Source organism: Lepidochelys olivacea (genome assembly GCF_965140295.1).
Source record: "Lepidochelys olivacea isolate rLepOli2 genome assembly, chromosome: 14".
Lineage (NCBI taxonomy): Eukaryota > Metazoa > Chordata > Testudines > Cheloniidae > Lepidochelys > Lepidochelys olivacea.
Genome location: NC_140424.1, coordinates 46,094,903 through 46,113,809, shown reverse-complemented (window position 1 = coordinate 46,113,809; position 18,907 = coordinate 46,094,903). Strand labels below are relative to the sequence as shown.

General features: G+C 65.7%; 2 protein-coding genes across 3 annotated transcripts; both read right to left on the bottom strand.

The window, feature by feature from the left end:
- Positions 1-4,737: 4,737 nt before the first annotated feature.
- On the bottom strand, positions 4,738-14,331 carry WDR46 (WD repeat domain 46). 2 transcript variants are annotated; one of them, XM_084648422.1, is made up of 16 exons: positions 14,216-14,331; positions 13,384-13,569; positions 13,133-13,213; positions 12,785-12,897; positions 12,453-12,540; positions 12,145-12,206; positions 11,742-11,846; positions 11,278-11,428; positions 10,951-11,086; positions 10,176-10,275; positions 9,662-9,815; positions 8,102-8,249; positions 7,795-7,889; positions 7,434-7,529; positions 5,329-5,442; positions 4,738-5,011 (listed from the first exon to the last, which is right to left on the bottom strand). In XM_084648422.1, the coding sequence occupies exons 1-16, from the start codon at positions 14,267-14,269 to the stop codon at positions 4,910-4,912; spliced, it is 1,785 nt and encodes a 594-aa protein (XP_084504548.1). In that variant the 5' UTR covers positions 14,270-14,331; the 3' UTR covers positions 4,738-4,909. The 2 variants fall into 2 exon arrangements, with proteins under 2 accessions (XP_084504548.1, XP_084504549.1); XM_084648423.1 differs by having other exon boundaries at positions 13,384-13,566; positions 14,216-14,330.
- A 1,199-nt stretch (positions 14,332-15,530) lies between these two features.
- Positions 15,531-18,773, bottom strand: RPS18 (ribosomal protein S18). The gene is made up of 6 exons (XM_084648168.1): positions 18,632-18,773; positions 17,931-18,029; positions 17,188-17,274; positions 16,736-16,837; positions 16,011-16,102; positions 15,531-15,644 (listed from the first exon to the last, which is right to left on the bottom strand). The coding sequence occupies exons 1-6, from the start codon at positions 18,632-18,634 to the stop codon at positions 15,569-15,571; spliced, it is 459 nt and encodes a 152-aa protein (XP_084504294.1). The 5' UTR covers positions 18,635-18,773; the 3' UTR covers positions 15,531-15,568.
- Between the last annotated feature and the right edge of the window lie 134 nt (positions 18,774-18,907).

Sequence of the window (18,907 nt, the reverse complement as noted above, 5' to 3'; positions counted from 1 at the left end):
CGCTGTACAGAACCACCCGAGCCCCCCGGGTCTGCACTCGGCTCCCAGCCACGCTCCCCGCTCCGCCCAACGCATGCCCCCCACCTCGAGTAACCCCCTCCCCCAAACACTCCCCGCTGTACAGAACCACCTGAGCCCCCCGGGTCTGCACTCGGCTCCCAGCCATGCTCCCCGCTCCGCGCAACGCATGCCCCCCACCTCGAGTAACCCCCTCCCCTCCCCCAAACACTCCCCGCTGTACAGAACCACCCGAGCCCCCCGGGTCTGCACTCGGCTCCCAGCCACGGTCCCCGCTCCGCCCAACGCATGCCCCCCACCTCGAGTAACCCCCTCCCCTCCCCCAAACACTCCCCGCTGTACAGAACCACCCGAGCCCCCCGGGTCTGCACTCGGCTCCCAGCCATGCTCCCCGCTCCACCCAACGCATGCCCCCCACCTCGAGTAACCCCCTCCCCTCCCCCAAACACTCCCCGCTGTACAGAACCACCCGAGCCCCCCGGGTCTGCACTCGGCTCCCAGCCATGCTCCCCGCTCCGCCCAACGCATGCCCCCCACCTCGAGTAACCCCCTCCCCTCCCCCAAACACTCCCCGCTGTACAGAACCACCCGAGCCCCCCGAGCCTGCACTCGGCTCCCAGCCACGGTCCCCGCTCCACCCAACGCATGCCCCCCACCTCGAGTAACCCCCTCCCCTCCCCCAAACACTCCCCGCTGTACAGAACCACCCGAGCCCCCCGGGTCTGCACTCGGCTCCCAGCCACGGTCCCCGCTCCGCCCAACGCATGCCCCCCACCTCGAGTAACCCCCTCCCCTCCCACAAACACTCCCCGCTGTACAGAACCACCCGAGCCCCCCGGGTCTGCACTCGGCTCCCAGCCATGCTCCCCGCTCCGCCCAACGCATGCCCCCCACCTCGAGTAACCCCCTCCCCTCCCCCAAACACTCCCCGCTGTACAGAACCACCCGAGCCTGCACTCGGCTCCCAGCCACGCTCCCCGCTCCGCCCAACGCATGCCCCCCACCTCGAGTAACCCCCTCCCCTCCCCCAAACACTCCCCGCTGTACAGAACCACCCGAGCCCCCCGGGTCTGCACTCGGCTCCCAGCCACACTCCCCGCTCCGCCCAACGCATGCCCCCCACCTCGAGTAACCCCCTCCCCTCCCCCAAACACTCCCCGCTGTACAGAACCACCCGAGCCCCCCGAGCCTGCACTCGGCTCCCAGCCACGCTCCCCGCTCCGCCCAACGCATGCCCCCCACCTCGAGTAACCCCCTCCCCTCCCCCAAACACTCCCCGCTGTACAGAACCACCCGAGCCCCCCGAGCCTGCACTCGGCTCCCAGCCACGCTCCCCGCTCCGCCCAACGCATGCCCCCCACCTCGAGTAACCCCCTCCCCTCCCCCAAACACTCCCCGCTGTACAGAACCACCCGAGCCCCCCGAGCCTGCACTCGGCTCCCAGCCACGCTCCCCGCTCCGCCCAACGCATGCCCCCCACCTCGAGTAACCCCCTCCCCTCCCCCAAACACTCCCCGCTGTACAGAACCACCTGAGCCCCCCGGGTCTGCACTCGGCTCCCAGCCACGCTCCCCACTCCGCCCAACGCATGCCCCCCACCTCGAGTAACCCCCTCCCCCAAACACTCCCCGCTGTACAGAACCACCTGAGCCCCCCGGGTCTGCACTCGGCTCCCAGCCACACTCCCCGCTCCGCCCAACGCATGCCCCCCACTTCGAGTAACCCCCTCCCCTCCCCCAAACACTCCCCGCTGTACAGAACCACCCGAGCCCCCCGAGCCTGCACTCGGCTCCCAGCCACGCTCCCCGCTCCGCCCAACGCATGCCCCCCACCTCGAGTAACCCCCTCCCCTCCCCCAAACACTCCCCGCTGTACAGAACCACCCGAGCCCCCCGGGTCTGCACTCGGCTCCCAGCCACGCTCCCCGCTCCGCCCAACGCATGCCCCCCACCTCGAGTAACCCCCTCCCCTCCCCCAAACACTCCCCGCTGTACAGAACCACCTGAGCCCCCCGGGTCTGCACTCGGCTCCCAGCCATGCTCCCCGCTCCGCCCAACGCATGCCCCCCACCTCGAGTAACCCCCTCCCCTCCCCCAAACACTCCCCGCTGTACAGAACCACCCGAGCCCCCCGGGTCTGCACTCGGCTCCCAGCCACGCTCCCCGCTCCGCCCAACGCATGCCCCCCACCTCGAGTAACCCCCTCCCCTCCCCCAAACACTCCCCGCTGTACAGAACCACCCGAGCCCCCCGGGTCTGCACTCGGCTCCCAGCCACACTCCCCGCTCCGCCCAACGCATGCCCCCCACCTCGAGTAACCCCCTCCCCTCCCCCAAACACTCCCCGCTGTACAGAACCACCTGAGCCCCCCGGGTCTGCACTCGGCTCCCAGCCATGCTCCCCGCTCCGCCCAACGCATGCCCCCCACCTCGAGTAACCCCCTCCCCTCCCCCAAACACTCCCCGCTGTACAGAACCACCCGAGCCCCCCGGGCCTGCACTCGGCTCCCAGCCACGCTCCCCGCTCCGCCCAACGCATGCCCCCCACCTCGAGTAACCCCCTCCCCTCCCCCAAACACTCCCCGCTGTACAGAACCACCCGAGCCCCCCGGGCCTGCACTCGGCTCCCAGCCACGCTCCCCGCTCCGCCCAACGCATGCCCCCCACCTCGAGTAACCCCCTTCCCTCCCCCAAACACTCCCCGCTGTACAGAACCACCCGAGCCCCCCGGGTCTGCACTCGGCTCCCAGCCACGCTTCCCGCTCCGCCCAACGCATGCCCCCCACCTCGAGTAACCCCCTCCCCTCCCCCAAACACTCCCCGCTGTACAGAACCACCCGAGCCCCCCGGGTCTGCACTCGGCTCCCAGCCACGGTCCCCGCTCCGCCCAACGCATGCCCCCCACCTCGAGTAACCCCCTCCCCTCCCCCAAACACTCCCCGCTGTACAGAACCACCTGAGCCCCCCGGGTCTGCACTCGGCTCCCAGCCATGCTCCCCGCTCCGCCCAACGCATGCCCCCCACCTCGAGTAACCCCCTCCCCTCCCCCAAACACTCCCCGCTGTACAGAACCACCCGAGCCCCCCGGGTCTGCACTCGGCTCCCAGCCACGCTCCCCGCTCCGCCCAACGCATGCCCCCCACCTCGAGTAACCCCCTCCCCTCCCCCAAACACTCCCCGCTGTACAGAACCACCCGAGCCCCCCGGGTCTGCACTCGGCTCCCAGCCACACTCCCCGCTCCGCCCAACGCATGCCCCCCACCTCGAGTAACCCCCTCCCCTCCCCCAAACACTCCCCGCTGTACAGAACCACCTGAGCCCCCCGGGTCTGCACTCGGCTCCCAGCCACGCTCCCCACTCCGCCCAACGCATGCCCCCCACCTCGAGTAACCCCCTCCCCTCCCCCAAACACTCCCCGCTGTACAGAACCACCCGAGCCCCCCGAGCCTGCACTCGGCTCCCAGCCACGCTCCCCGCTCCGCCCAACGCATGCCCCCCACCTCGAGTAACCCCCTCCCCTCCCCCAAACACTCCCCGCTGTACAGAACCACCCGAGCCCCCCGGGCCTGCACTCGGCTCCCAGCCACGCTCCCCGCTCCGCCCAACGCATGCCCCCCACCTCGAGTAACCCCCTCCCCTCCCCCAAACACTCCCCGCTGTACAGAACCACCCGAGCCCCCCGGGCCTGCACTCAGCTCCCAGCCACGCTCCCCGCTCCGCCCAACGCATGCCCCCCACCTCGAGTAACCCCCTCCCCTCCCCCAAACACTCCCCGCTGTACAGAACCACCCGAGCCCCCCGGGCCTGCACTCGGCTCCCAGCCACGCTCCCCGCTCCGCCCAACGCATGCCCCCCACCTCGAGTAACCCCCTCCCCTCCCCCAAACACTCCCCGCTGTACAGAACCACCCGAGCCCCCCGGGTCTGCACTCGGCTCCCAGCCACACTCCCCGCTCCGCCCAACGCATGCCCCCCACCTCGAGTAACCCCCTCCCCTCCCCCAAACACTCCCCGCTGTACAGAACCACCCGAGCCCCCCGGGTCTGCACTCGGCTCCCAGCCACACTCCCCGCTCCGCCCAACGCATGCCCCCCACCTCGAGTAACCCCCTCCCCTCCCCCAAACACTCCCCGCTGTACAGAACCACCCGAGCCCCCCGGGTCTGCACTCGGCTCCCAGCCATGCTCCCCGCTCCGCCCAACGCATGCCCCCCACCTCGAGTAACCCCCTCCCCTCCCCCAAACACTCCCCGCTGTACAGAACCACCCGAGCCCCCCGGGCCTGCACTCGGCTCCCAGCCACGCTCCCCGCTCCGCCCAACGCATGCCCCCCACCTCGAGTAACCCCCTCCCCTCCCCCAAACACTCCCCGCTGTACAGAACCACCCGAGCCCCCCGGGCCTGCACTCGGCTCCCAGCCACGCTCCCCGCTCCGCCCAACGCATGCCCCCCACCTCGAGTAACCCCCTCCCCTCCCCCAAACACTCCCCGCTGTACAGAACCACCCGAGCCCCCCGGGTCTGCACTCGGCTCCCAGCCACGGTCCCCGCTCCACCCAACGCATGCCCCCCACCTCGAGTAACCCCCTCCCCTCCCCCAAACACTCCCCGCTGTACAGAACCACCCGAGCCCCCCGAGCCTGCACTCGGCTCCCAGCCACGCTTCCCGCTCCGCCCAACGCATGCCCCCCTCCTCCTCTCTGCCCCAAACCAGAGCCAGGCTAGACAAAGCCAACGACAACTTTAATAGAAAAATATCAGGGTGACAGTGCAGGGTGAGTGGGGGACCCCACCCTGCTCCCACCCCCACAGCCCTTACCCCGGAGGGGATGGGTAACGCTCGCGACCCCTTTCGCCCCCATGGGGGGCAATCCTCTCCCCCCGACCCCCACGAGGTTATTTCCTGAATCGATCCAGAGCCGACCTCTGAGCCCGGGGTGCCGCCTTCAGCTCTCCCTCCGCCTCCTGCTGCTGCTCCAGGCTCTTCCGGATCTTGGTCTGGGGGGGGAGCGGGGGTGAGCCAGGGCCCAATTGGGGGGGGCACGACCCAGCGCGGGGCGACCCTGGGAACCAACCCCCCACCTCACCCCCCAATTCACAGCGTAATGGAGCCCTGGGGTATGGGGGAGATGCCCCCTGATGTCACTGGCCCAGTTGGAGAGGGGAGTTGTGGTGGGGGGCGGGGCACACGGGAAGTCCCTGTTTGAGACAGGAAGTGGAGAGCTGGCTTTTGGGGGTGGGGAGCAAAGTCTGATGGGTAAGGACTGGCCCAAGGGCGGATGGGACAGACAGGTGGACAGTAAGGACAGACGTACCCGTTGCTCCTCATTCGCCACCTTCTTTTTACGCCGCAGGAGGTTCCCGGCTGAGCTGCGCCCCTTCAGCTTCCGGCGCGGCTGGAACGCCGGCTTGGCCTGGGGGTCGAAGCCCTGGGGGGCAGGGGAGGGAGGGAGAGAGAGTCAGTCCTTCTGTATCCCACAATGCACCATAGTGCCCCTCTGCTCTCCCCCCACCAGCTCCTGACATGCCACAGCGACTGCGGGCACTGCCTGGTCCCCACTGTGCCACCCCCCTCACTCTCCCCGCCACTTCCCACAATGCACCACGGCGCCCCCGCGAGACAGCCCGGCACTGCCCGGTCCCCACAACGCCCCACCGTGTCTCCCCGCCACTTCCCACAATGCACCACGGCGCCCCCGCGAGACAGCCACGGCACTGCCCGGTCCCCGCAACCCGCAATGCCCCACCGTGTCTCCCCGCCACTTCCCACAATGCACCACGGCGCCCCCGCGAGACAGCCATGGCACTGCCCGGTCCCCACAACCCGCAATGCCCCACCGTGTCTCCCCGCCACTTCCCACAATGCACCACGGCGCCCCCGCGAGACAGCCCGGCACTGCCCGGTGCCCACAACCCGCAATGCCCCACCGTGTCTCCCCGCCACTTCCCACAATGCACCACGGCGCCCCCGCGAGACAGCCACGGCACTGCCCGGTCCCCGCAACCCGCAATGCCCCACCGTGTCTCCCCGCCACTTCCCACAATGCACCACGGCGCCCCCGCGAGACAGCCCGGCACTGCCCGGTCCCCACAACCCGCAATGCCCCACCGTGTCTCCCCGCCACTTCCCACAATGCACCACGGCGCCCCCGCGAGACAGCCCGGCACTGCCTGGTCCCCACTGTGCCACCCCCCTCACTCTCCCCGCCACTTCCCACAATGCACCACGGCGCCCCCGCGAGACAGCCCGGCACTGCCCGGTCCCCACAACCCGCAATGCCCCACCGTGTCTCCCCGCCACTTCCCACAATGCACCACGGCGCCCCCGCGAGACAGCCCAGCACTGCCCGGTCCCCACAACCCGCAATGCCCCACCGTGTCTCCCCGCCACTTCCCACAATGCACCACGGCGCCCCCGCGAGACAGCCCAGCACTGCCTGGTCCCCACTGTGCCACCCCCCTCACTCTCCCCGCCACTTCCCACAATGCACCACGGCGCCCCCGCGAGACAGCCCGGCACTGCCCGGTGCCCACAACCCGCAATGCCCCACCGTGTCTCCCCGCCACTTCCCACAATGCACCACGGCGCCCCCGCGAGACAGCCCGGCACTGCCCGGTCCCCACAACCCGCAATGCCCCACCGTGTCTCCCCGCCACTTCCCACAATGCACCACGGCGCCCCCGCGAGACAGCCATGGCACTGCCCGGTCCCCACAACCCGCAATGCCCCACCGTGTCTCCCCGCCACTTCCCACAATGCACCACGGCGCCCCCGCGAGACAGCCCGGCACTGCCCGGTCCCCACAACCCGCAATGCCCCACCGTGTCTCCCCGCCACTTCCCACAATGCACCACGGCGCCCCCGCGAGACAGCCACGGCACTGCCCGGTCCCCGCAACCCGCAATGCCCCACCGTGTCTCCCCGCCACTTCCCACAATGCACCACGGCGCCCCCGCGAGACAGCCATGGCACTGCCCGGTCCCCACAACCCGCAATGCCCCACCGTGTCTCCCCGCCACTTCCCACAATGCACCACGGCGCCCCCGCGAGACAGCCCGGCACTGCCCGGTCCCCACAACCCGCAATGCCCCACCATGTCTCCCCGCCACTTCCCACAATGCACCACGGCGCCCCCGCGAGACAGCCCAGCACTGCCCGGTCCCCACAACCCGCAATGCCCCACCGTGTCTCCCCGCCACTTCCCACAATGCACCACGGTGCCCCCGCGAGACAGCCACGGCACTGCCCGGTCCCCACAACCCGCAATGCCCCACCGTGTCTCCCCGCCACTTCCCACAATGCACCACGGCGCCCCCGCGAGACAGCCACGGCACTGCCCGGTCCCCGCAACCCGCAATGCCCCACCGTGTCGCCCCGCCACTTCCCACAATGCACCACGGTGCCCCCCAAGTCGCTCACCAGCCGCGCCACTCGCTCCTGGTGCTTCTGCTCCATGGTGATGGCATCTACCTGGCCCAGCTGCCTCGGGTCCAGCGTGATCAGCTCCGACGGGATCTGCCGGGGGCCAAGCTGTCAGGGGCGGCACGGACCACCCAGGCTCCCCCCCTCCCATGACACCAGCCCTCCTGGCGGTGCCCCCGCAGGCACCCCAGCTACCCACCCCGGTGTCCCCACAAGGGGTGCCCGTGAACCCCTCCCCCCAGCCCCAGAGGTCCCTCCCTTAGCATCTTGGACCCAGAGATCCAGCTGACCCCCAGCTGGGGCTGCACGGTGGGGGGACGGGGCTGGGCACTGTGTGGTGGTGGTGGGGCGACGTTACCTTCTCCAGCAGGGCTTTGACCTCCCACTCCTGCCGCTGCTTCTGGCTCCGGAACGGGTTGTTCTCCAGGGCGTCGAAATTCGCCTGTCCAGCACCTGGGATGCGGGGGGGGACGGGGGGGACGACAGGAGGTTAGTGGGGGGAGGGGGTGGGCAACAACCCATCCCCCCTCTACCATGGACACAGCCACACAGCTGTACCAGGCCCCCACAGGCTGTAGCGGGGGGCATATGACAGGCAGGTCAGCTACTGGGCACTGTGGACATGGGGGGTGGGGAGGTTATGAGGACATAGTGGGGGGCCATACCTGGCACCAGGAGGCTGGTGATGCCGCTGCCATGCCCTACGCCCAGCACGTCCTCGAAGGGGCAGAAGCGCAGGCCGTGGGCCGCCCGGGGCAGCGTGTGCGACAGGTAGGGCTTGCGAGGCAGGTGCATGGGCACGTCCCGGTACACCTGGGGTGGGAGGGGCAGACATGGGGGATTAGCGCCTGCAGCAGGGCCTGGCTCATAGGGGCTGTCAGAGCATAGGGCAGTCAGAGCTCCCCCTCGGGTGGGGGACAGACAGGGCCCAGGCTCATCAGAACAGGGGCCAATGCCAGGTGCCCAGAGGGAATGAACAGAACAAGAAATCAAGAGATCCATCCCCTGTCGCCCATTCCCAGCTTCTGGCAAACAGAGGCCACGGACACCATCCCTGCCCATCCGGGCTAATAGCCACTGATAGACCTGTCCTCCATTAATTTATCTAGTTCTTTTTTGAACCCTGTTATAGTCTTGGCCTTCACAACATCCTCTGGCAAGGAGTTCCACAGGTTGATTGTGCGATCCGTGAAAAAATACTTAAACCTGCTGCCTATTAATTTAATTTGGTGACCCCTAGTTCTTGTGTTATGAGAAGGAGCAAATCGTTACCTAATTTTTCCACACCCGTCATGATTTTATAGACCTTAATCATATCTCCCCTTAGTCGTCTCTTTTCCAAGCTGAAAAGTCCCAGTCTTAGTAACCTCTCCTCATACAGCAGCCTTTCCATCCCCCTCATCATTTTTGTTGCTCTTTTCTGAACCTTTCCCAATTCGAATAGATCTTTTTTTAAAATGGGGCGACCACATCCACACGCAGTGTTCAAGGTGTGGGCGAACCATGGATTTATAGAGAGGTGATATGACCTTTTCTGTCCTATTATCTGTCCCTTTCCGAATGATTCATAATATTCTGTTTGTTTTTTTGGCTGCCGCTGCACATTGTGGACAGTTCTTTGGAAACATCCACTCAATGACCCCAAGATCTCTTTCTTGAGTGGTAACAGCTAATTTAGACCCCATCATTTTGTAGGTATAGCTGGGATGAGGTTTTCCAGCGTACATTACTTTGCATTTATCAACACTGAATTTCATCTGCCATTTTGTTGTCCAGTAACCCAGTTTTATGAGACCCCTTTGTAACTCTACACAGTCTGCTTTGGACTTCGCTATCTTGAGTAATTTTGTATCATCTGCAAATTTCACCACCTCCTTGTTTACTCCTTTTCCCAGATCATTTATGACTATGTTGAATAGGACTGGGCCCAGTACAGACCCCTGGGGGACACCACTATTTACCTCTCTCCAAAGCAGTTCGGGGGGGGGATGGGAAGGGGGTTTGAGCAATACCTAGTCTGTGGGAGAAGGATGCAGGGCGGATGGGGCCCTGCTGAGCCCAGCGAGAGAGAGGGGGACAGCCCGGAGTATAACGGCCCCTCCTTTACCTGCACCACGGCCCCACAGCTACCCCCAGCAGCCCCCGCTGGCTGAAGGCCAGGTGCCAGTATGTGGGGGGAGGAATAGGGGGGTGTCTGTGTGTGCAGAGCCAGGGGGGATCGTTACCTGGACCACATCCCCGCAGGCGGCCCCCAGCAGCCCCCGCTGGCTGAAGGCCAGGTGCCCGGCGCCCATGGGCAGCACCAGGGAGTGCAGGGGCTGATATGTCCGGAGGTCGTAGACGCGCAGCTTCCGGTCCAGCCCCGATGTCGCCATGTACCTAGGGGGAGGTGGGGGGAGATCCAGAGCATGATCCCCCACCACCGCACAGTGTCACCCCAGCCCCGACGTCGCCATGTACCTGTGACATGCCATGTCACAGCGTGACCCCCACCCCCGCCATATCCCACCCAAGGAAGGTTGGGGGGAGACCCACACCATGACCCAGCCCCAAGCCTCCATCCCCTCCCCCCATATTCCACCTCTGCCCTGATGACACCATGTAGCTGGGGGGAAGTGGGGGGAGACCCCCCCAGCTCCCCTCCTTTCCCCACATGCACCCCTGCAGCCCCTTTTCCCTGTTCACCCCACTCGGGCCCCTTCCCCACCATGGCAGGACTGCTGCCCCCGAGTCACTCACGTTCCGGAGCTGTCGACGGCCACGGCCCGGACCCCCCCTTGGTGGCACAGCATCCGCACCAGGGGCTCCTTGACATTGGGGCTCCACAGGGTCACCGTGCCTGCGGGGGGAGGGCCCACAGAGCACGAGGAGTTAACGAGGGGTCACCCCCCACCGAGCACAAGGGGTTAGCGAGTGGTGGAAGGGATGGACAGGGCCAGGTTCACCGCTTGAGGGTGGGGGGGCTAAGGGGCCGTCATAGCAATGGGTCTGACTAACCAGGCCAGGCTGAGGGGGCAGGAAGGAGATGAGGCCAGCGGTTCCCCAGGCCAGAATGGGGCCACGCTGAAGAGCTTGATGGAACGTCGCTGTCTGAACCGGTGCCTGCCCCAGTGATGGGCTGGGCCAGGGGGCTGTGCCCTGCCGGGGGGGGCAGGGCAGGGATGACACACAGGGTGTGAGGGCCCTGGGAGAAACACTCCTAGTAGTGTGGGGCAGGGGACGTTGGCGCTGTGGGGGGGGGGGAGCTCCAGTTATGGGGTACAGGTGGTGGCAGGGGATGTCTCATCGTTGCTGTGCCCCAGGTGGACGAGGGCGGTGGGGTAGCAATGGGGCGGGGTTGGGGGCAGAGTTGGGGGGTAGTGGTGAGGTCGGGTCGGGCGTAGCAGTGGGTTGGGGCGGGGTTGGGGGAAGAGTTCGGGGGTAGCAGTGGGGCAGCAGTGGGTTTGGGGTGGAGCAGAGGGGGCAGCAGTGGGTTGGGGGATAGCAGTGGGGGGTAGCAGTGGGGCGGTCTCACCGTTGCTGTGCCCCAGGTGGATGATGGCGTTGGCCGGGTTCTGCCCCATCACGCCCAGGCGTCCCCCCCGGGTGCAGATGGCAGCGACCTCCTTCCCCACCGAGATGTCCAGGTACTGCAGGAACCCCGTCTCGCTCTGCACGGGGGAGCGGGGGCGGGGTCAGTGGGGCACCAGCCCCCCAAACCCTGGCGCCCAAGCCCACCCCCCGCTTTACAGCATTGGCCAGCAGGAGCCCTGGTGTGCAGGCCCCCCTCTTTCACTGTGGTGGGCAGCGGGAACCCCGGCCACCGGCCCACCCCACAGCGGCCCCCCGCCCCAGCACTCACCGCGGTGGCCAGCAGGAAGTGGTAGGGCAGGAACTCCATGCGCAGGACCCCATTGAAGCGCTTCAGGCAGTTCAGCTCCACGCCCTGGTTGTCGTAGACGTAGAGCCAGCGCCGCTGGGCCACCGCGAACATCGTCTCCGTGTGCAGCCACCTGAAACAGGGGGCATGAGACGGGGGGTGGGGGGGGCCACGAGGTGTCCCGCTGCACGGCTCAGCCCGTGAGCAACCTGCAAACTCCGTCTGTGCAACACGCCTCCTCGTGCAACTCTCCCAGCCTCCCCGGCCGTGGGCGGGCACGGATGTGCCCATTCGCCTTCCCGACGCACGCCCACCCGTGCGATGGGCATGCCCTGCTGATGCACCGTTACACCTGCCGGGAGCAGCGGATGCAGCCCCGCCCCCCCGGACCCCCCTGTGCCGCGTGCCGCGCCCGGGTGTCACTCCCCCCCCAGTCGCACACTCACGTGACGTCAGTGACCGTCTCCATGACATTGATCTCACACAGCAGTGACTTGGTTTGCCAGTCCAGAGCTGCCACATGGCCCCGCCGGCCCCCCAGCAGCAGATGCCTGCGTGGGGAGATGGGAGGGGAGCACACACACAATCCAGTCTCCGTATGTCTCCTGACCTGCCCCTCTGGGACCCCCAGAGCAGGTCAGGGGAGGCCTGCGGGGTCAGGGGTCCCTGACGCAGGCCCTCCCTGACACAGGAGAGCCCAGTTGGGCCCTGCCTCTCCAACCCCTCCCCAGAAGATATGTTACCTAGGTACAGCCAGCCCCCACACCTTCCCCACTGATTCCCACCTGCCCCACGGGTTCCGCTCCCTCCTACTCTCCCCCACATGCTCCTCCCTGCCCCCTCCCTCACCTGCCAGGTCGGGTATAATCCATCCTGTAGGGGCCAAACTGGTTCAGTCTCAGCTCAAAGTGCTATGGGGGAGAGACCTGGTTAGACACAGCACAGGGACCCCCAACCCCGGTGACCCTGCCCCCACGCCACTGAGACGCTGCCCCGGGATCCCCCCGGCAACCCCCCCCCCACCACTGAGATGCTGTCCTGGGATCCCCCCTGCAATACTGCCCAGTGACCCCCCCCTTCCTAGGGGCAGCCCCTCCCCCTGCCATTCCTCCCACCCCACGACACCCCCAGACCCGGCGCATGGGGGTGTCTCTGACCTTAGTGGCGCTGACAATGTCCGTGGCCTCGGCGATGTCAGCCTGGGCGATGGTGCAGGTGTCCTCGCCGGGGTCCCCCTCCAGGAAGCTGCGGGGGGGACGGGGGTGAGAGTCAGGAACGGACCCAGCACTGGTGTGGGAGGGGAGCCAGCCGGGAGCCGGGGCGTGTGTGTGGGGGAAGGGGGGTCACCCATCCCATCCGGGGCGGGGAGAACCAGCAGGCAGCCCCGGCTCAAGTGGCAGCACCGGACGGGGGCCCGAAGGGAGGAGACGATGGGGGCTCTGGGGCAGCTGCCCCAGCTTGGGGGGCCGGGGGGGGGGCGACGACTCACCCTGGCTCCTCGGGCAGCAGCAGCTCCATGCGCGCAGCCTGTTGTGTTGCCAGCTCCACCCTCTGCTCCAGCGAGGCCAGATGGTCCCGGAGCCGCCGGCTGGACGCCCCTGCCTGGACGGACGGACGGACGGACGGACGGACGGACGGACAGACGGACAGACAGACGGACAGACAGACGGACAGACGGACAGACAGACGGGGTGAGAGCCGCACGTGGCCCTGTCCCTCCCGCCCCCCACCATTGGGGGGGTCAGTAACCATGGGGGAACCCCCTCAGGGACGACCTTGCCTGGCAACCCCCAGGCACCCAGCTGCCCCCCAGTTTCCACCACACCCCTCAACTCACCAGCTGCGATTTCTGGCCCCGCTGGAATTTCTTCACCTTGTGGAGGGGGAGGGGGGCGGCGCCGGGGAACGGGTCCCTCTTCTAGGGAGAGAGGGACACACAGACAGATAGGGGCTGGGAGGGGCCTGCTACAGGCCCCCTTCTCCCCCTAGAGGTACTTCCCTTTGCCATGCAACCCCCGGCCCTCCTCCCCCTGACCTCAGCTGCCCCTCCTCCCCCCATGGCCAGCCCCCCAGGATTCTCAGCCTTACCCCAGAGATCTGGCCTGCAGCCCCTGACGCCGGCAGCCCCTTCCTGGCCTCCAGGCTCCCCTCTGCCCCAGCCCGCAGCCTGCTCTTCTCATTGCGAGGCCTCTTGGCCCTGAGGGGGGCGGCTTCAGGGGTGTCCGGCTGGGAGGCCCCTTCCCAATAGCGCTGCAGCTTCTTCGTCAACTTCTTCTTCGGGGGGTTGAAGTGGGGGGGAGGGAGAGAGAAAGGGGTGATGAATCGGGGGGAAGAATCAGTTACCCTCAGCTCGGGAGGTGGGGAGACTGGCAAGAGGATGAGACATGGGGAGTTAGTTCCCCTAGCTAGCAGGGTGGGGGGTACAGAGGACAGGGACTGAAACTGCCCCCCAACTTGTGCAGAGATACCTGCCCCACAGGGCAGAATAGCCAGCCACTCCCACTGGCCTGATGGGGAGTGCCCCCCGCCCCGCCGGGCAGAACCACCAGCCACAACACACAGTCGGGGGGAGGGGGTCTGCCCCCAACAGGGAAAGACTTAGTCCCCTGCTGGGATAGGGGGGCAAGTGCCCCGCGGGCTGCAAGAGGGCCAGCCCTGCCCCCCAGAGCACTCCGCGCACAAGCAGGGACGCCCCACGGATACAGCCAGCCCCTGCCCCGTGTCCCCCGGTTACTAGAGGAGCCCGAGAGACCCCGCCGCCCCACAGACATGGGGGCAATAAACTCCCCCCCCAAACCCCTGTAATTGGGTGTTCGGCCCCTGCATGCACCGACTCGTGTTAGTGACCTGCCCCCTCCCTGCTTATGACATGGGGTAACCACCCCCCCGGGGAATCCCTGCCCCACTCCCCGGCACTCACCTTGCCCGCCCCGGCTGGCCCCCCCTGCATCCCGCTCCCTGCCACCACCTCCATCCTGAGCGCCTGCAACCACGTGCAGCCTCCAGCTGCGGGCCAGGTTCTTCCGGTCGTGGCCGCCGCACCCAATCACGGAGCGAGGCGACTGAGCCCACGGCCAATCAGCGCGGCGACAACCTGCCCGGTAGTGAAGCCGTGCAGCTGACATTATGGGCGAGGGCAACTCGCCAGCTACGGAGACGCGGCGGCCATCTTGGGTGAGGGCACAGGCCTGGACCATCCCATACAGACCTACCGGCGGGAGAAGGCCACGGCATTCACCACAGCCCACGTGGTAGGGTGAACTCAGGAGCTCCACGCTACTGGGCACAGAGATGCAGCCACCTCTGGGGAGGGGCAGGGGGTTTCACAGAGTCCAAGGCCAACAGGGCAGCGACCAGCCCCACCATAACCCCCAGCACTGAATTAATTTGAGAGACGCAGCGAATCCTCATTTAAAACCCAACCATGTCCAAGAATCCACCCCCACCCACTTGTGGAAATTGGTTTAATTACTCTCAGCATTAAAAATTGATGCCTTATTTCCCATGTGAGCTCATGTAACTGCAGCACCAGCCCAAGGATCCTACTGTCAGACATTTGCTTGGCAAGCAGATACCTACAGCCGGTCACCCACAGCCCCACAGATTGACCTCCGGGGGCCTAGCGGGAGACATTTCCATTCCTCTTTGTTTTCAAGGCTCTTCGCTGACTCCTCCAGCTTATCGACCGCCTGCTGGAAGTGCAGATGGCAGAACAGGACCCCGCTTCCAGCAGCAGGCAGGCCAGGGCCCTGCCAGAGGGAAAATCACCCCCCGTGCACTACTCCCGTTTCTGCATCTCCGCATCCCATTGGTGAGGTGCAGCTGTCCGAGGTGGGGCAGGGGGCTGTTTACGCAGGGATCCCGCAGGAGGGCACAGCCGCAGGTGGGGCAAGGTGCAGGGTCTGAAGCACTGTGCACAGGCTATGAAGAGGCATCCTGTACCCCACTGCCAATTGTGAGTAGTGCAGGATGCAGCAAGGAACCCCGCACTCCTGCCCCAACACCCCTGGGGCTGCACGGACCACCCTTACCCAGTTCATGGGCGGGAGGGCCCCCCCGAGACCCAGTCCCACACCAACCCCCTCCAGCACCACCCTACGGAATCAGCCCTGTGCCCAGGTTTACTCCTCCCCATTGCCCTTCCACTAAGGCGATGACAACCCCCTAATCTCTCCCCACTGGGGGCCACTCCCTAGCCGCAGAGATCCCCCTTCCCCACACAGTGAGAAGGCAGCTCTGAGAACAGCACTTTATTGCAGACACAGGGCAGACACTACTTCTTCTTGGAGACGCCGACAGTTCTGCCCCGGCGCCCAGTCGTCTTGGTATGCTGGCCCCGCACGCGCAGCCTGGGGGAGAGAGGGGAGTGAGACGGGCCCAGACCCCAGCCCGCCCTGCTGCTGCTCCCAGATTCCAGACCTGCCTCCCCAACTCTGAATCCACCCCCCAGCCAACTCCCAATGGCCCTGCAGCCCAGCTCTTCATTGTCCCATAACCCCCTGCTACGCCCACATGCAAAGGCTCTGCACCCAGTTCCCCCTCCCCTTATTCAACCCAATGACCCCTTTTATCTTCACCCACCCGCCCCCCACTCTGCAGCAAAGGATGAAGGGGACCCCCCACATCTCACAGGGAGTAGGCAAACGGACCCACCCCTGTTCACTAGGCCCCACCATTCACCCCTCCCACCCCCACAACTCTCACTCCTCTCGTACCCCCAGAAGTGGCGCAGGCCCCGATGCGCCCGGATTTTCTTTAGCCGCTCCAGGTCTTCGCGTAGTTTGTTGTCCAGCCCGTTGGCCAGAACCTGACAAGGAAAGAGACATGGGGGAGGGGAAGTCAGGCACAGCTGGACTGGCTCAGAGCCATCCAGCCCAGTTTCCCTCCACAAGAGGGGCCACCGCCAGCTGGGGAAGAGCCCACAGGGGCAGCTGTGGGACAATCTGCCCCACATCAGGGCTTCTCCTGATCTGTGATCATCAGAGATCAGCTCTGCCCTGCAGCACGAGGTTTGAGATCCTTGCCCGTTGTCAGCATGAACTGGTCCAGCTGTGAACAGTCTGAGCCACAGAAATGGCCAATCCCTTTGTGAACCTGGCTCAGAGACATCCTGTGGCAGTGAGTTCCAAAAAGTAAGTACAGGGCACGTATAAAAAGTCTTTCCTTGTAGCAGGTTTGAACTTAGGGTTAGGGCATGCATGCTGGGACAGGATTCTTGTTAACTCTGCAGTGACAACCAGCCCTGGGAGACATGTGAGGGCCCTAGTGGCAGCCAATGGGCTGGTGCCACCCCAACACACTGGGATGACAAAGTCCCCTGCTGCCTACGGGACCCCAGAGCAGTCCCTGCAGTGGGGAAAGGAACAAGCCCTGCCCCACACTGCTTTGATCAGAGCTCCCCCAAACACACCTAGCAATGGGCTCAGCACACCGCTCTCACCTGGCTGTATTTGCCGTCTTTGACGTCCTTCTGCCTGTTGAGGAACCAGTCGGGGATCTTGTACTGACGGGGGTTCTGCATGATAGTGATGACACGCTCCACCTGTGGGGGGGCACAGAGATGGGGTCAGGCAGGGGGCTCCCTTCACCCCAGAGAGACCTCCCTCCTTCACCCCAGACATCCCCCGTCCAAGACATTCCCATGCTCTCGACACCAACCTACACCTAAATACCCCACAAAAATTCACCACCCACCCCAGACACCCCTCAGCTGTCTCTCAGATACACCCCACGCCTCAGCCCCCCTTTCACTCCACAACTCCCCACCCAGACCCCAAGGTGAAAGCCATACCACCTTCATCCCAGAGACCCCAGCTTCCCTTATAGCCCCCCACATCTGAGACAAATGCCATCCCCCATGGTCCCAGAGAGACCACCCCCGCCCTTGCCCACCTCATCCTCTGTCAGCTCCCCAGCCCTCTTGGTCAGGTCAATGTCCGCTTTCCTCAGCACCACATGGGCATAGCGCCGACCCACACCCTGCAAAGGGGAAGAAACGTCAATACGGCCCCAGTACCCCCCACCCCATAAGGTTCCCGGGAAGCTCCGTCTCTGATGCCAAGAGCAGGACCGCCCCCCCCCCAAGAACCTGCTTCAAGAGACACCCATGGTACAGCCCAGATCTAACCCCTGCCCCATACCTGTCTCCATATACACCCCCACCCTTGCCCGTGTAACAGACAGGCCACGGGGTGGAACCTGGGACCTCAGGAGCTAAAAGCCACAAGGCTGTTAGCTAAGGCTGTAGAGCAGACTCAATCTCTCTCTGGGTGGTCTCGGTGCCACTCGATGGGACAGAACCCCACTCCCAGGAGGGGTTTGGGTTATGCCTGACCCCCTTCTCCATCCCAGCTGTGCAGCACCTCTCCTTCCGCCAGGGCTGGCCTGGCCACTCCACCACACTGGGTCAGCCTTGGCCCCTAAGTCTTCTCTGGCCTGAACTAGAGATGGGGCACCCACAGCAGAACCCCATCTCCCCAGGGAGGGCACCCCATGGATGCACACAGAGGCACTGGGATGTTTTCAACGTTCTCTCTCTGGTACAGCATTCCCAAGCCCCCCAGGTGAGGGGGGGAGACGGACACCTAGCCGTGCCCCCCGGGAGGGGGACAGACACCCAGCCATGCCCCCCTCACCTTGATGGCGGTGATGGCGAAGGCGATTTTCCGTCGCCCATCTATGTTGGTGTTGAGCACTCGCAGGATGTGCTGGAATTTCTCAGGGATCACAAGAGACTGTGGAGAAAATGGGGGCGGGGGGTCAGCAGAGGAGAACTGCCCCCTATCAGCCCCCCCACACTGGGGATACACTCCCCCCAAGCCAGGAATCAGCCCCAAACCTCTGCTCCTCCAGGAAGCAGCCCCCCCATACCTGGTTGTTATAGATACCAGCCAGCCCCCCGCCAGCCTTGCCTCCAGTGCCAGCCCCCCCGAGCCCCCGACCCCTCCCCAAGCAGCCCCCTCCTACCCCCCAGGAGCCAGCACTTCCCAACTTCTCCCCACTCCAGGGCCAGTCCCCCTGGAGCCCCGACTCCTCCCCCCAACAAATAGGGACCCCCCCGCTTCTACCCTTTCCAGGCAGCGCTCGCGGGCCCCGCGCCCCCCAGCTGCGGGGCGGATGGACCCCAATTCCCGCCCCGTCTCTATCCGCCCCTTGGATCTGATCGCGGCTGTTCCCCCCAGTGACCCTTTCTGCCCCCTATCGCCTCCGCAGGAAGCCCCCAGCTAGAAATGGAGGGCGCCCCAGAAAGCCCTGGCTCCACCCTCTCGGACAAGCCCTCGCCAGCCCCGCTGCCCCCTTCCCCGGGGCGGATGAACCCAGATCCCCCCCCACTCACCATGGCGGCTACTCCGCGCTCTAGTCTCACCCCGTCCGGAAGAGAGAGAGGAAGTGACGCGATGCCTTTTATAGACACTCCCCCTACAGGCAGATAAGCTTCCGGTCAGGGCAGTTCACCTTCCGGCAGAGACGACAGACTTCCGGTCCTCGCCGTAGTCTTTCCGGTCATCCTCCCGCAGAGTTCCCCTAGGGACAGCGCTACCTGGTTGGGCAACCATATGTCCGGTCCGGGTATGAAACCTGCCCCATGATAGAAGGTTCCTATGGGATTAAA